This window comes from Microtus ochrogaster, chromosome 5 (genome assembly GCF_000317375.1).
Source record: "Microtus ochrogaster isolate Prairie Vole_2 chromosome 5, MicOch1.0, whole genome shotgun sequence".
Lineage (NCBI taxonomy): Eukaryota > Metazoa > Chordata > Mammalia > Rodentia > Cricetidae > Microtus > Microtus ochrogaster.
The window spans coordinates 8127108-8144065 of NC_022012.1; the positions used below are offsets into that span (position 1 = coordinate 8127108).

Below are 16958 nucleotides of genomic sequence, written 5' to 3' on the forward strand. Positions count from 1 at the left end.
AAAGCTAGCCGGAGGCGGCCGGAGTGGCGGGAAGCAGCCCGCGGCTCCTATTACTACAGGGACAGGGGAGTACATATCTTAATTAAAGAAACCATTTTAGGGTTGGCAAGAGACTGGACTCTAGAGGGGTTCCCAGGTGTCCAAGGAGATGTCCCCAGCATGCTCCTTGAGCAGCTGAGGAGAGGGCGCCTGAACTGGCCCTATCCTATAGCCACACTGATGAATATCTTGCATATCACCATAGAACCCTCATCTGGCGATGGATGGAGACAGAGACAGAGACCCACATTGGAGAAAGGTACTGAGAACCCAAGGCCCATATGAGGAGCAGAAGGAGCGAGAACATGAGCAAGGAAGGCAGGACTGCGAAGGGTGCGCCCACCCACTGTGATGGTGGGGCTGATCTAATGGGAGCTCACCAAGGCAAGCTGGACTGGGACTGATGGAGCATGTGATCAAACTGGACTCTCTGAACGTGGCTGACAAGGAGGGCTGACTGAGAAGCCAAGGACAATGGCACTGGGTATTGATTCTACTGCATGTACTGGCTTTGTGGGACCCTAGTCTGTTTGGATGCTCACCTTCCTAGATCTGGATGAAGTGGAGAGGACCTTGAACTTCCCACAGGGCAGGGAACCCTGACTGCTCTTTGGACTGGAGATGGAGGGGGTGGGGGAAAGGGGAGAGAAATGGGAGGAGGGGAGGAGGGGAGAATTTTTAATTAAAAAAAAAGATTTGATTGAAGCAAGGCTTATCAATGAATACTGAAATCAGTGTTAAAAAATATGGGTAAGGAAAAACTTTTTTGTGCTTTTTTTTATTACTTTATAAATAATACAAATCAAACTTTCCACTTCCTCCCTTCCTCCCACTTCTCTCCTGCTACCCCACTCACCCTCTCCTTCTTCCCCTCCAGTTCTAGGAGAGGATAGGATACCCTGCCCTGTGGAAAGTCCAAGGCCCACCCCCTTCATCCAGACTTAGGAAGGTATGCATCCAAATAGAATAGGATCCCAAAAAGTCAGTACATGCAGTAGAGACAAATTCCAGTGTCATTACCATTGTCTTCTCAGTCTGCCCCAATTGTCAGCCACATTCAGAGGGTCCAGTTTGATCCCATGCTTGTTCAGTCCCAGTCCAGCTGTATTTGGTGAGCTCCCATTAGCTCAGGCACACTGTCTCAGTGGGTGGACCAACCCCTCGTGGTCCTGACTTCCTTGCTCATATTCTCCCTCTTTCTGCTCTTCAACTGGACCTTGGGAGCTCAGTCCAGTACTCTGATGTGCGTCTCTGTCTCTATCTCCATCTGACATGTGATGAAGGTTCTATGGAGATATTCAAGATAGTCATCAGTCTGACTACGGAACAAGGCCAGTTCAGGCACCCTCTCCTCCACTGTCCAGGGTCCTAGCTAGGAACATCCTCGTGGACACCTGGGAACCCCTCCAGAGCCAAGCCTCTTGCCATCCCCAAAGTGACTTCCTTAATTAAGGTGTCTTCTTCCCTGTTCCCATATCTGTCCTTCCTCCAACTCAACCATCCCACTCCCGAAAGCTCTCTCCAAATTTCCCCTTCTCCCTTCTCTCTCCCCCTCTCCTTTTCCCCCCACCACTCCCCAACGCCATGCTTCCAACTTTTTCCTGGCGATCTTGCCTGCTTACAATTTCCAAGATGATCTATATATGTTTTTCATTGGGTTCACCTTATTGCTTAGCTTCTGTAGGATATTAAACTCAATGTCCTTTGTTAATGACTAGAATCCACTAATGAGTGAGTACATACCATATTCATATTTTTGGGTCTTGGTTATCCAACTCAGGATAGTGTTTTCTGTTTTCATCCAATTGCATGCAAAATTCAGGATGCCATTGCTTTTTTTATTTTTTTTTTATTTTTTTTATTTTTTTTTTTTTACCGCTGAGGAGTACTCTAATGTGTACTCTTTATCCATTCTTCCATTGAGGGACATCTAGGTTATTTCCAGGGTCTGGCTATTACAAATAATTCTGCTATGAACATAGTTGAGCAAATGCTTTTGTAGTATGATTGGGCTTCTCTTGGATATATTCCCAAGAGTGGTATTGCTGGGTCCTGAGGTAGGTTGACTCCCAATTTTCTGAGAAACTGTCACACTGATTTCCAAAGTGGTTGCACAAGTTTGCATTCTCACCAGCAATGGATGAGTGTTCCCCTTAATCCAAATTCTCTCCAGCATAGGCTATCATTGGTGTTTTTGATTTTAGCCATTCTGCAGGTGTAAGATGGTAGCTCTAAGTTGTTTTAATTTGCATTTCCCTGATTGCTAAGGAAGTTGAACATGACCTTAAGTGTCTTTTGGAAAATTGCACTTCTTCTGTTGAGAATTCTCTGTTCAGTTCTGTACCCCATTTTTTTAATTGGATTATTTAGAATTTTAATGTTAAATTTCTTGAGTTCTTTATATATTTTGGAGATGAGACCTTTGTCTGATGTGGGGTTGTGACTATCTTCTCACATTCAGTAGGTTGCCTTTTTGTCTTAATGACTGTGTCCTTTGCTTTACAGAAGCTTCTCAAATTCAGGAAGTCCCACTTATTCATTATTGCTCCTATTGTCTATGCTACTGGGGTTATATGTAGGAAGTGGTCTCCTGTACCCATGTATTGGAGCTACTACCCACTTTCTCTTCTATCAGGTTCAGTGTGGTTGGATTGATATTGAGGCCTTTAATGAATTTGGATGGGAGTTTTGTGCATGATGATAGATATGGTTCTATTTTCATTCTTCTACAGGTTGACATCCAGTTCTGCCAGCATCATTTATTAAAGATGCTTTCTTTCTTCCACTGTATAGTTTTAGCTTCATTGTAAAAAATCGGGTGTTTATAGCATTTTGGATTAATATCTGGGTCTTCAATTTGATTCCATTGGTTAATGTCTCTGTTTGTATGCCAGTACCAAGCTGTTTTCATTACTGTAGCTCTGAGTTTGATGTCAGGGATCGTAATGCCTCCAGAAGTTCCTTTATTGTATATGATTGTTTTGGCTATCCTGGGTTTTTTGTTTCTCCATATAAAGTTGATTATTGTTCCTTCAAGGTCTGTGAACAATTTTGTTGGGATTCTGATCGGATTGCATTGAATCTATAGATTGCCTTTGGTAGAATTGTCATTTTTACTATGATAATCCTACCAATCCAAGAGCATGGGAGATCCTTCCATTTTCTGGTATCCTCTTCAATTTTTTTCTTCAAACACATAAAGTTCTTGTTAAAGAGATATTTCACTTCCTTGGTCCATGTTAACCCAAGATACTTTATGCTATTTGAGGCTATTGTAAAAGATGATGTTTCCCTGATTTCTTTCTCCATTTCTTTATACTTTGTGTATAGGAGGACTACTGTTTTTTTTTTAGTTGATCTTGTATCCTGCTACATCACTAAAGGTATTTATCAGTTGTAGGAGTTCTCTGGTAGAGTTTTTGGGGTCACTTATGTACACTATCATATCATCTGCAAATAACAAAAGTTTGACTTCTTTCTTTCCAATTTGAATCCCCTTGATCTTATGTTATCTTATTGCTATTGCTAGAACTTCAAGTACTATGTTGAAGCGATATGGAGAAAGTGGACACCTTGTCTTGTTCCTGATTTTAGTGGAATCACTTTAAGTTTCTCTCCATTTAATTTGATGTTAGCTGTCGGATTGCTGTATATTGCTTTTATTATATTTAGATATGATCCTTGTATCCCTAATCTCTCCAAGACCTTTATGATAAAGGGATGTTGAATTTTGTCAAATGCTTTTTCAGCATCTAATGAAATGGTCATATGGTTTTGTTCTTTCACTTTATTTATATGATGGATTACATTGATAGATTTTCATATGTTGAACTAGTCCTGCGTCTCTGGGATGAAGCCTACTTGCTCTTAATGGATGATATTTTTTGATGTGTTCTTGAATTTGATTTGCGAGTATTTTATTGAAATTTTTTGCATCAATGTTCATGAGTGAGATTGGTCTGTATTTCTCTTTCTTGGTTGAGTCTTTGTGTGATTTTGGTATCAGGGTAACAGTAGCTTCATAAAAAAGAGTTTGGCAATGAGCCTTCTGTTTCTATTATGTAGAACACATTAAGGAGTATAGATATTAGCTCTTCTTGAAAGTTCTGGTAGAATTCTGCACTAAAACCATCTGTCCCTGGGCTTTTTTGGTTGGGAAGTTTTTGATGAGAGCTTCTATTTCCTTGTGACTTATAGGTCTATTTAAATTTTTCACCTGGTCTTGATTTAATTTGGGTATATGGTATTTATCTTTAAAATATCCTTTTCTTTTACATTTTCCAATTTTGTAGCATACAGGCTTTTGTAGTAAGATCTAATGATTCTCTGAATTTCCTTTGTGTATGTTGTTATGTCCCCCTTTTCATTTCAGATCTTATTAATTTGAATGTTCTCTCTCTGCCTTTTGATTAGTTTGGACAGGGGTTTGTCAATCTTGTTGATTTTCTCAAAGAACCAGCTCTTTGTTTCATTGATTCTGTGGGTTGTTTTCTGTGTTTCTATTTTGTTGATTTCAGCCCTTAGTTTGATTATTTACAGTCTTCTACTCCTCCTAGGTGAGTCTGCTTTGTTTTTTTCTAGAGCTTTCAGGTGTGCTGTTAAGTCTCCAATGTGAGCTTTCTCTATTTTCTTTAAGTGGGCACTTAGTGCTATGAACTTTCCTCTTAGCACTGCTTTCATAGTGTCCCATAGCTTTGGGTATGTTTTGTCTTTATTTTCATTGAATTCAAGAAAGACTTTAATTTCTTTCTTCATTTCTTCCTTGACCCAGGGATGGTTTATTAGTTGACTGTTCAGTTTCCATGAGTTTGTAGGCTTTCTGGGTATAGAATTGTTGTTAAATTCTAACTTTATTCTATGGTGATCCGATAAGACTCAGGTGGTTACTTCAATTTTTTTGTAACTGTGAATGTTTGCTTAGTTACCTAGTATGTGATCAATTTTTGAGAAGGTTCCATGAGGTGCTGAGAAGAAGGTATATTCTTTCCTATTTAGGTGGAATGTTCTATAGATGTCTGTTAAGTCCATTTGATTCATTACATCTGTTAGTTTTCTTATTTCTCTGTTAAGTTTCTGTCTGGTTGACCTGTTCATTGGTGAGAGAGGAGTGTTGAAATCTCCTACTATTAGTGTGGGGGTTTGATGTGTCATTTGAGTTCTAGTAATGTTTTTTTTATATATGCGGGTGCTTTTATATTAGGGGCATAGATATTCTGGATTAAGACTTCATCTTGATGAATTGTTCCTGTTATGAGTATAAAGTATCCTTCTCCATCTCTTCTTATTGATTTTAGTTTGAAATCAATTTTGTTAGATATTAGGATAGCCACACCTGCTTGTTTCTTAGGACCGTTTGATCAGAAAACCTTTCCCCAACCCTTTACTCTGAGGTGATGTCTGTCTTTGAGGTTGAGGTGTGTTACTTGTAAACAGCAGAATGTTGGATCCTTTTTTCATATCCATTCTCTTAACCTGTGCCTTTTTATGGGTGAATTGTGTCCATTAATATTAAGCAATATTAATGACCAGTGGTTGATAACTCCAGTTATTTTTTTTTTTGGTGGTAGTGTTTGTGTATTTCTCTTCTTTCAGTTGTGTTGGTGGAGGGTTATCAGATGTCTGTGCTATTGTGGGTGTTGTTAGCTTCCTTGGGTTGAGGTTTTCCTTTTAGTACTTTCTGTAAATCTGGGTTTGTGAATACATATTGTTTAAATCTGTTTTTATCATGGAATATCTTGTTTTCTCCATCAATAGTGTAAGAAAGCTTTGCTGGGTGTAGTAGTCTGGGCTTGCATCCATGGTCTCTTAGTGTCTGCAGCACATCTATTCCAGACCTTCTGGCTTTCATGATTTCTATTGAGAAGTCAGGTGTAATCTTGATAGGTTTACTTCTATGTGTTACTTGACTTTTTTCCTTAGCAGCTCTTAATAGTCTTCTTTATTCTGTGTTTTATATTTTGATTAATATATGGTGAGAGGATTTTTTTTGATACAGTCTGTTTGGTGTTCTGTAAGCTTCTTGTACCTTCACAGGCATATCCTTCTTTAGATTGGCAAAGTTTTCTTCCATAATTTTGTTGAATATATTTTCTGTGCCTTTGAGCTGGAATTCTTCTCCTTCTTCTACCCTTATTATTCTTAGGTTTGGTCTTTGCATGGTATCTCAGATTTACTGGATGTTTTGTGTTAAGAATTTCTTAGATTTGATGTTTTCTTTGATCAATGAGTCTATTTCCTCTTAGTACTTCAGCGCCTGAGACTCTATCTCTTGTATTCTGTTGGTTATACTTGTCTCTGTAGTTCCTGTTCATTTCCCCAGATTTTTCCTTCAGAATTCCCTTGGTTTGTGTTTTCTTTATTACCTCCATTTCTGTCTTCAGGTCTTGAACTGTTTCCTTTACCTGTTTGGTTGCTTTTTCTTGGGTTTCTTGGGTATCTTTGAGATTTATTAATTTCTATTAACATTTTGTTTGTCTTCTCTTTCATTTCTTTCTTTATTTTTTTATTAAAAATTTCTGCCTCCTCCCCACCTCCCCCCCCATTCCTCTCCCTCTCCCTCTCCAGTCCCCATTTCTTTTTTTTTCCATCATGCTGTTTAATCTAGCACGTTGCCTCGAAAGGCTTGTTAACAAGAGTACAAATACGTCTCCAGCATGTCTCTTAGAGACTGGTTCACCCACTGCTCTGTTTGGCCGCTAGCCTCTTGTCTCTCTCTTCAGCATTTGTGAGGCAGATTCCTTTTCTTCAGGGAAGAGAAATCCATGGTTTTTTGCCCTTGCCAATAACAAAAATGTTGGAAAGCCGGGTGGCAAAGCTGTTGCCATTGGCATCTTTCACATGGACCACATCAAAAGAGCCGGGATGTCTCTCTCTGTTGGTGATCACACCAATTCTTCCCACGTTAGCACCCCCAGTCACCATACACAGGTTACCAGTGTCAAACTTGATGAAGTCGGTTATTTTGCCTGTATCCAAATCAATCTGAATGGTGTCATTCAACTTGATGAGGGGATCAGGGTAGCGAATAGTGCGAGCATCATGGGTCACCAGATATAGGATTCCTTTTGTGCCCACAAAGATCTTTCTCACTTTGCACAACTTGTACTTGGCCTCCTCAGGTGTAATACGATGAACGGCAAAGCGACCCTTGGTGTCATAGATCAGACTGAAGTTCTCTCCAGTCTTATCAATGCTGATGACATCCATAAACCCAGCAGGGGAGGTTATATCGGTCCTGACTTTGCCATCAATCTTAATAAAGCACTGCATGCAGATCTTCTTCACTTCATCGCCAGTCAGGGCATACTTAATCCTGTTCCTCAGGAAAATGATCAGAGGCAGACATTCCCTCAGCTTGTGAGGTCCAGTGGACGGATGAGGCGCAAACACTTCAGTTAGTTTATCCAGCATCCAATGCTTTGGAGCTGCTACACACTTCAGATGTTTCTTGGGACCACGAGCCATGGCTGCGCTGGGAACGGAAAGAGACTCCAAGTCCCCATTTCTTTAAGGGAGTTCAAGTCTTCCTGTTGTGTGTTCGCTGGATTCTGGTGTTACCATGATGCTTTTCAGAATGTTGGAGGAATTCTTGCATTGGCGCCTGCCTATCTCTTCCTTCAAATGAGGCCATCAGAGTCTTCATTTCTTTGCCCAGTCTTTGCTGTGGCTGACTAGGTACTCTGGAGTTTTTCTTGGTCTGCCCTCTCTTAGGTCCCCTCAGCACTGACCGGAGCAGGCTCTCAGATCCCCTCTGCCCTGAAGCAGACTGGATTGGGGGATCCAAGGACCTAGCAGATAAAAAGGCGGGCTTGTGGGCAAAGTTGAATAAGGGTAAAGAAAGCCATCAGCAGGGAACTCACCCTGCTGGATGGCCACAAAAGCTTAGGGAATTGGAGGGTGCCTGAATTCAGTCCCCCAGGACTGTCGGGCAGTACAGCCACTTAACTCACCTCTCTGGATCCCCTCAGCATGGAAGCAGGGTCTCTTGTAGGGTTCTAAGGTCGTTGCAGACAAAAAGGTGGGCTTGAGGAGTAGGACGGGATGTAGAAAGAAGCCCCGCCAGCAGGAACACTCCCCACACTGGCTCTCCGGACCCCTCAACCCTGAAGCAGGCTGTGTTTGAGGATCCAAGGACCTCGCAGATGAAAAGTCGGGCTTGGGAGCAAGGTGGAATGAGGTAAAGAAATCCAGCGGCAGGGAACACATCCCGCTGGATGGCTACAAAAGCTTAGGGAATTGAAGGGGGCTTGGATTAGGTCCCCCGGCACTTTCCGGCTGTGTAGCCACTTACTCACCTCTCCAGATCTCCTCAGCATAGAAGGGTTTTTTTCTCCTCGGTGGCAAATCTTCCTCTCTCTAAGCAGCACTGTTGACGTCTAATCTGGGTAATTCCGTGTTGTGGCCGGAGGCCCTGGAGTTTAAACACTTTCATCCAGGGCCAGTCATCAGAAAAAAACGTTTTAAACAATCTGATGAATTATACAATGAGTCCTTTAAGATTTACAAAGCAAAAAATATACCTTTACATATAACACTTCTGAAAGCTACCTACTTCACACATGGCAAATAATTTAAAAAAAAAATTTGATGCCCTGTGCCTCTGAAATAGATGGGACGTGAGATATGGATCATACTCTGTCAGTCTGTCTTGTCGATGTTTATCTGGAGTCTCATTGCAACTCTAATTCTGACTTCCAGGAGAGGTAAAGAGCAGAGGATAAAGTTCATAGACACCGCAATAAAAGCAGCTAGGTGACACCGGCAGCACACAAAACAGGTGACCAGGGTTCTTCAAAAGCCAAGCACAGAAAAGTAACATGAAAGAAATAGTATACATTTAAAGAGAGCAAATATATACATATATATATAAACATATATGTACACACAGAGAGAGCAATGTAATCTTTATGCTCTTCACTGAATTCTAGACTTTCTGAGCTGCTTTAAGAGACATTATCTGAATAAACTTTCAATGCTGATTGATGGTATTATATAGTTGCTGTTATTTCCCTATACTTTACAGTTAGTTGTATTTTTTTAAGAAGTGATTATATGAGAATCTCAGTTTAATGTAGCAAAGTCTGGACTCTTCAAGGAGTTCTGTGTTTTGTAGCTGTGTGTAACCAAAAGAAAAGAGGCCATTACTTTGCAAACATGAATGATTCAACTTCAAATCTTGATGTTGTATGTGGATATTTATTATTCCATTGTGTTCATATGTTATAAGTTTTGACTTTTTCTTTTAAAAATTGGTGAAAACTGAGGAGCTAAGTGATATTTATCATAAAAATGTATCAAGTCAAGGTGATCATAGTACACTGACTAAGAACATTTCCATGAATGTATTTTATGAACCATTAATCAAGACCTCTGTCAGGAAAAAGAAAGAACTCCATGGCCTGATATGTTTGTGGAACACATGGAATAACTTCCCCTAGTGGGAATGTGCATTTGTATATTGATGATGATAGAACATGCTCAGCAAATCCCTCCTTGGCCTTGTGACCTAACTTCAAGGAACGATGCTGCATATGAGATAGACTGGAAGCAACCAGCCACAGCTGGAGAGCACAGCACACTGGATTCAGAAACCATGATATATAAATGGACAACTCTCTGCCGTGTGCAGATACCAAATGGACAAAGTTGGTTAGACACATGAAGTACTTTAGATTTTCTTAGCATCCTTGGTATCTTTGTTAAAAATCAACTGTTAGTCCTGAAGAAAGGAAATTTGTTGACAATCAGATTTTAAGCACAGTAAACTTGGGAAGCTTCAATAAGAATGTCTAATATTTCACGTTTGTATCCTACCCTTTGGGGTTTTGCTGACTAGAATGACAGCTAGCCTGTGCAATAAACCATGGCAAAACTTAGTGTGTTTTGCCAAATGTTCATCACCCAAATGTGCCCCAAGATATTTAGTTGAAACCAAGTTTTATGAGACTATCACTGAACAGGATTTAGTGTGCTTGATGCCATTTCCCATCTTATATTGTTAATAGCGGGGCATATGAAAGGTTATCTGCAAACAAAACTATGACGTGTTTATTCTTCTCGCATATACCAGCCCAGCCAGCCTAACAGTTCCTGACGTGAGGCACCTTGTTCTACAGACTGAATGCACATGTAAGAAATCTCAACAAGGATTTTACATTTTCCTCCTGCAGCATGATTAATAAAGCCCAGAGACAGATATTAGGGTTCAACCTGAGGGCTCAGAAAAGCAATAAAATCAGCCACTGACTCTTACCTCTACTTCAACCCAAAATGGAGATCCTGTCTCTAGTAATCCTCAGAATAAGACTGACTGAGAGCTGTCTCCTCCCCCCTTTTATTCCTCTCTAGCACTGGGATTAAAGGTGTGCATGACTGCCACCTGGTTTCTATGGCAACTACTGTGGCTACTGGTATTCAAGGTGTGTGTCACCACTACCTAGTCTGTAAGGCTGACCAGGGTAGATGTTTTACTTTCTATTCTTCAGGCAAGCTTTGTTTATTAAAAGACAAATTAAATATCACTGCACCTTCATTGTTTCATTCATTTCAAGGAGTACCTGTCACAAATTAAGGATCTAAAAAGTTCAGGCCAGTGTTTGCTGTGATAAGACTTCCCTCACAAATGGCGAGGACACCAGGGGACACAGAAGTAGCTGCGTCACTGCAAGGTTGCTTTAGGTCACTTTAGAGAACAGTCAGAACTCAGCAGATAATTTATTCATTTTGAAACACTGGATAAACCTCTGTGGTGTGCCAAATACTACTCCGGATCTGAGGAATGCAAATGTGAATGAGACCAATATGAACAGTTGTGTAACTTACCCTCTTCAGGCAGAGATATTAATATGCAAGTCATTTATTTTCAGATAGCGTTAAGTGCTTAGGGAGAAAACTCCAAGTGCCCAAGTCATGTGCTGGCTTTGAGCCAGGTGTTGGTAGGAAATGACTTTTGTCAGAGAAACCTTTCTGTACCATGACAGGAAAGAAGAAAAGATAAGTGTCTTCAAAGGTCATCCACCAACCTTACGAATGTGGGGACCCCAGAGATAAGCAGCAACAAGAAAACCGCTAAGGGGTCATCTAGATGGCCCCATGGGTGGAGGTGCTTGACATCAAGCCTGATGACCTGAGTTTGATCTCCAAGACCAACATGATGGGAGAAGAGAACTAATTGTCCTCTGCCACAGTTGGACACACACATACGAACAATTTTTTAAAAGAGGACAATTTTCAAAAGGTTCCCACCACAACACATCCTTGATCAAGAAGAACTCTATAATGCTATATTTGTGATTCGATATTTTATTGCCAAGTCTTCTTCCATGTAAGCAAATTGCAGGGCAAACAGTTTTGGATTCCCCATTCTCTCCTTGAAGGAAACCATTCTCTTGGGGAAGATATGCACTAAAGGCACATCTGACCTGCTTCCCACACCTGTGTGAGGAAGCCTACAGGAGACAGCTCCAGGAAGCAGAGTAATAAAGACTCTCTGGACCTTGCCAGGGAATTTCTACCTGAAGACAACTTTTCTAAAATGTAGTAAACAGAAACTTTAGACAAATTCTTCTAGAATTATTCTTGTTATGAGCTACAGATACTGCTTGTCCCCACAGGTTCTTGTGCTGGAAGTGCTGTCACTGTGGTTGTTCTGAGAGATGGGACCCAGAGAGAGGTCAAGAGGCCATTGGGCCCAATCCTTGTGAGCAGGTCAGTGGCAGCTCACAGGCTTGCCAGCTCGCTCGACGAGGTTATTACTGCAGTGGTTAGTTATTAAAAGATGAAATATGGCCTTAACCATTCTCTGGCTTCCTCTCTCACCATGTGATCTTCTTTGCATATTCTTCCTTCACTGTGATCCTTGGACTGGCATCGTGGCTCAGTGGTAGAATTGAACCCAATATGTTCAAGGCGCTGAGTTCAATGCCCACTGCTACAAAAATATGATTATAATTCTTTAAAATGTAGAAAACGTTAGGATATCCTTTTTTAATAAAATAGGCTAATATAGTAGTGCTCAAACTAATCCTGAAGTAGGCTTTGGTGTACAACCTTCATTCTACTAATCCTCTTAACTGGCACATGACTGGAGTTCTCCTCTTCGTCCCTCTCCCATTGCCCTCTACTCACAAGGACAGTGAACACTGTTTGAATTTTCTTTTGTAAAGCAGACCAAGTATTATTCTGCACTGACATTTTATTTGCTTATCTAGAACAGTAGGACCTTCTGAGTTCTACAATCCCCATGCTCATACAGTTAGTTAACTGGAGAACATCACGACAGTCCATGTATCATCCAGGCTTGCACTCTGATTGTGGAGACTGTGGGAACAATGAAACCATTCTTCCTGGTTCTCAGGGAACTCCCAGCCAGTAACAACACCTCCTAAAATTAATCCTCACATCCATTCAGTGTGGGGGAGAAAGAATAAACTTGTATATAATAATCAGACACGATTACCTAAAAGAGAGGTGTGTTCCATTATTTAAATAATGGAAAGAATTACTGACTGGTATTTATATAGATTGATTGTAGGACAAGGAAATCAGGTTGACTATGTTTAGCTTAGTTTAGCTATCAGTCCACCCAGCTGGCAAGATCTAGGTCTCTTAAAGAAGTACAAATGGAGGGACAGACATGCACACACCTCTGCTACTGGAAATGACAACATAAACAATGAACATTGCCTAAATTCTTTTCAATATGACTGAAGTCATAGTAAAGTAAAATGATGGAGAAAGTGAAAGAAAAGGTTTGTAGTGCCTCGCTTTTAAGCCAAGGTAACAACACAAACAAAATGTCAGCACAGTTAATCAGAAAGGGGGGGCTGCTTTAAAAACTCATTTTTAATTTTCAAGCTGAAAACAGATACTGAGAACACCTCAAGTATGAGGCTTGAAAGAGATGGAAGGCAGAGAAAAGAGAGTGGAGGTAGCAGCAATCAGAAGGCAATCGTCAAAGAACAAATTCTATAAATGACTGAAAAGGAAACTCAGACATTTCTGTTTTAACAGTAACTTTATTTCCTTCTTGTGTTTTATGAATCTGTGTTTACATGTGTATGTATTTAAACCATGCCATTTTCAACAGTTACTGCAAGAATAATGCAAAATTTTATTGATTATGATGGGAAGAGCTTGATAAAACATAATTCTATCATTGCATGTTTTCTGAGTTTTACGATTTAAAGCCTTCAACATTGAATGGAGAAGAGAAGAAATGAAGGGGAGAGAAGATATGACTCAGGTCATTTGGCAGGTTGTGTTGCACAGGGCATCTCTAATAGGGAGTTGTAATGGCTGTTAGTGTTTACAAAAGGGCTTTTCAGTCATCTGCCTTCTTGGTACGTGATAGGTTCCGAAGTTCTTTTCTCCTTGCAGTCTTGGCTTTGGTTCTGGCTGATAATTCTGAGGGTGGCATAGTCACCTTTGAGGACAATTTGTGTGGTTGTCAGTACTATGCCTTCTGTGCCTCTGAGGGTGGTTTGCATCATTCCTGGTGGTGGCATCACTGGCACTGGTTCCTGGGGTATGAAGCCTGCAGGTTTCGTGATGAGTTTGGTTGTATGAAAGGAAAATAAAGTTTTCTTCTTCAAGTCATTAAAAGTGTGTCTTTGTTTATTGCTATAGCATAGCATAGCCCATTTTAAAATAGAAATTGGTAGCCAGAAGTGGACGATTGCCACAAAACTATAAAATGTATTATACCTTGGCTTGGAGATAGGCAGAATGTTTTTAAGATAAAAGAGAAGCTGGCACTCCACATTAAGCAATTGGCAAGCACTTGGTAAAACTCTCACCTATAGTTAGTGGTGTGCTATACCTGCTATACCTCCAAGAGCACAAGCAAAATTTCTGCCCAACTCTGAATTTTTTATTATGTCAGGGTGGTAACTTGGATCTGCCATAGTAGGAGAAATTATACCAATGAAATTGGGAAGTACTATATATCATGACATCTGGGTTTTTTTTTTTCTTGAGAGCTAGCTATTAGACATCACCACAAAACTGACAACAATAATTAACGGCAGGTCTCACACCTAGCAAATGTGTATTTCTGAGAATGCTCACTGTAATGTTAAGCTGGGGTATCAACCCAGCCATCCAACACTCCTATATCCAAGAAGTCTGGGATGATTGGAAGCCCCTGGCCTGGCAGTTGCCCTGGTGTGGACTGCAACTCCCAGCCTGCCAAGTGCTTACCTCTCCCCAGGGAGAGTCAGGACCACTCCCCCAGGCTATTTAGGCTAGTGCCAGAAAGAACACATGGTTGGGGTTCGCCTGTGTGCTCTGTCTTTCCCCTGCCATGCCCCCAAACCAGCCATCCGGGACTGTCGGCTATAAAACACAGGCATTTGATGTGTCTTAATCTGGTCTGATTGGATTTCTTTGTGCTGGCAGAGAGGCTCATTTTAGGATTTTTCCTAACAATCATCATCTGACTGAAACCCACTTTGCTACAGTGGGTGTTTCTTGCACTTCTCAATGCATTTTAAAAAAATAAGGGTAGGATGGGAATAAAATAGGTCCATCGAGAAATCAGAATAACAGGCATGAGAAAGTACATATTCAGGGATGAGTAGAACTAGAGGAGGCAAATATTTCTCATCCCCAAACTAAGGAGGACAAAACTAAGACTCATTCTCAGAGACAAAGACTAAGAAAACTGGGTTTCATGAAACTGGTAAATCGATGGTAAGTCCTTGAAGTTTTGTTACAGTTACCTGAATAACTTAAGAGAAAATCCAGAAAAGCCTTCCATTTTGACAAAAGTATTCCATAAAAAAAACAAAAAAAAAAAAGGTCTTTCCCTCAAAGTCAAGATTGTGTGTACATGCACGGGTAAATATATATTCACACATATGTTCATATTTTGTCTGTTGCCAAATGAAGGTTACTCTAATAAAAGAGAAAAATATCTGTGAAGTTTAAAAAAATCTTATGATGCAAACAAATCAGATTTATATGAGTTAAGAAGGTGGAGGAAGAAGAGGAAAATGAGGGGGGAAGATGTGGAAGGAAGGTGGAGGTGATGGAGGGGAAAAGGAGATAGAGGAAGAGGCAGAGGAAATGGAGGAGAGCTAGAAAGATTGAGTCTTTGGCATCTTTCTCTGGATATGGGATGCCATTCAAGAAGCAGCTCAATCAAAGAGAAAGTATATTCTCTAGTCCCCTCTTCACATGAATGGAAGGAGGATTCTATGAAAGGAAGAACCACAAGAAGAGCAGAGGAAGGACCACAAAGAGCAACAAACTAGAGAGATCACCTGGGCAGAACCAAGACTAAGCTAAGCTAAGCTTGGAGCAGCCTGCTTTGGAATTTCAGAATTGCTGCAAATCCATAAGTTCCATAAATCTTCTTTGCTTCCCATTTGAGATCAGAGTGGTTGCTCTGTTGTCTTTCCCCATCATTGTGTGTCAGATAGAATATGGGGAGCACATTACTCTTTTTAGTTCAACGATATGTGACTGAAGAAACCCCACATCTAAACCTAACAGAAATCCCTTCACTCTGCTCCACAGTTTAGAAACCATTACAAAACACCCAAAGAACTTCAGCTTTGACTTGCTGTTAAGACTGGCGGGAACTTTTGGACTTTCTATTCTAGGATGAGAGAGGAAATGCATCAGTTGTAAGAACCAGCAAGCAAATACCTGTACTCAGATAGCTGGAGTGTGATTATCTTGAGTGATAGTCACTGTATACTTCCAGTTGCCTGCCTTCCACTCAAAAGAAGAATTATATGCCTGGCTTCCTTGTGGTTGGTGGGAGTATTAAACCCAATCTGGCAAATGAGGCATTAATAGAAGTAATACAAATCGCTTCAGAATCAGAACATTTAGCAGGCTTCGCTGTCCATCCGAAGGTCATTTTCTTTCTTCCGTGATGACTGGAAATGCCCCAGATACCAAGGGCTCCCAATGCTGGCATCCCAGAATGCAAATTTGTAGAGAAAATCTTCTCTGTAGCATGTGTGGGAAGTAAAACATGAGCAAGAAATAAGTTTAGGGCCTGAAAGAAGGCTTTAGCAGGTAAAGGTACCTGTCATCAAGTCTGGAACCTGACTCCCATAAATGAGTCCTCTGACTTCCACACATGTGCTACAGTATGTGCATGCACACCTGGGATGAACATACACATTAAATAATAAATTAAAAATCAAAAAATAAATGTAAAAAATAAACCATTTTAAAGCAGTGGAAGCTGGAGGCAGCTTATGGCACACATATAAATTCACATACCCATGCTCATTTATTGATATACATAATCATTCTGAAATCTACCAAAATTGATAAGACCTGAGCATTTTTGTGTTACATTTCACTAAAATAAGTGAATCAACTCAGACCAATTATATAGCAACAGATGCTACACAGATTTATTTTTTTGTTTTTAAAACAATCTTATTTTACATACCATTCCCAGTTCCGTCTCCCTCCCATCCTCCCCATATCCAACTTTCTCCCCACCCCACCCCCATCCACTCCTCAGAGAGGGTAAGGCTTCCCATGGAGAGTCAACAAAGTCTGTTGCATCAGGACCAAGTTCCCTCCCCCTATATCTAGGCTGAGCAAGGTATCCCTCCATAGGGAAAGGGCTCCAAAGAGCTAGATCATACGCTAGGGATAAATACTGGCTCCACTGCTAGTGGTCCCACAAACTGCCCATGCCGCACAACTGCCACCCACATTCAAAGGGCCTAGTTCCATCTTATGCTGATTCCCCAGCTGTCAGTCCGGGGACAGTGAGCTCCCACCAGCTTGAATCAGCTGTGAGTATCTCCATCAAGGTCTTTGCCTCTTTGCTTATAATATCTCCCTCTCTATGACTGGATTCCAGGAGTACAGCCCAGTGCTTAGCTGTGGCTCTCCGCATCTGCTTCCATCAGTTACTGGATGAAGGTTCTATGATGGTAATTAAG

General features: G+C 40.8%; 1 protein-coding gene across 1 annotated transcript; it reads right to left on the reverse strand.

The window, feature by feature from the left end:
• Nucleotides 1-6623: 6623 nt before the first annotated feature.
• LOC101993488 (40S ribosomal protein S4, X isoform-like) lies at nt 6624-7504 on the reverse strand. Its single transcript, XM_013346097.1, has one exon. The coding sequence runs from the start codon at nt 7501-7503 to the stop codon at nt 6784-6786; it is 720 nt and encodes a 239-aa protein (XP_013201551.1). The 5' UTR covers nt 7504; the 3' UTR covers nt 6624-6783.
• Nucleotides 7505-16958: the final 9454 nt, after the last annotated feature.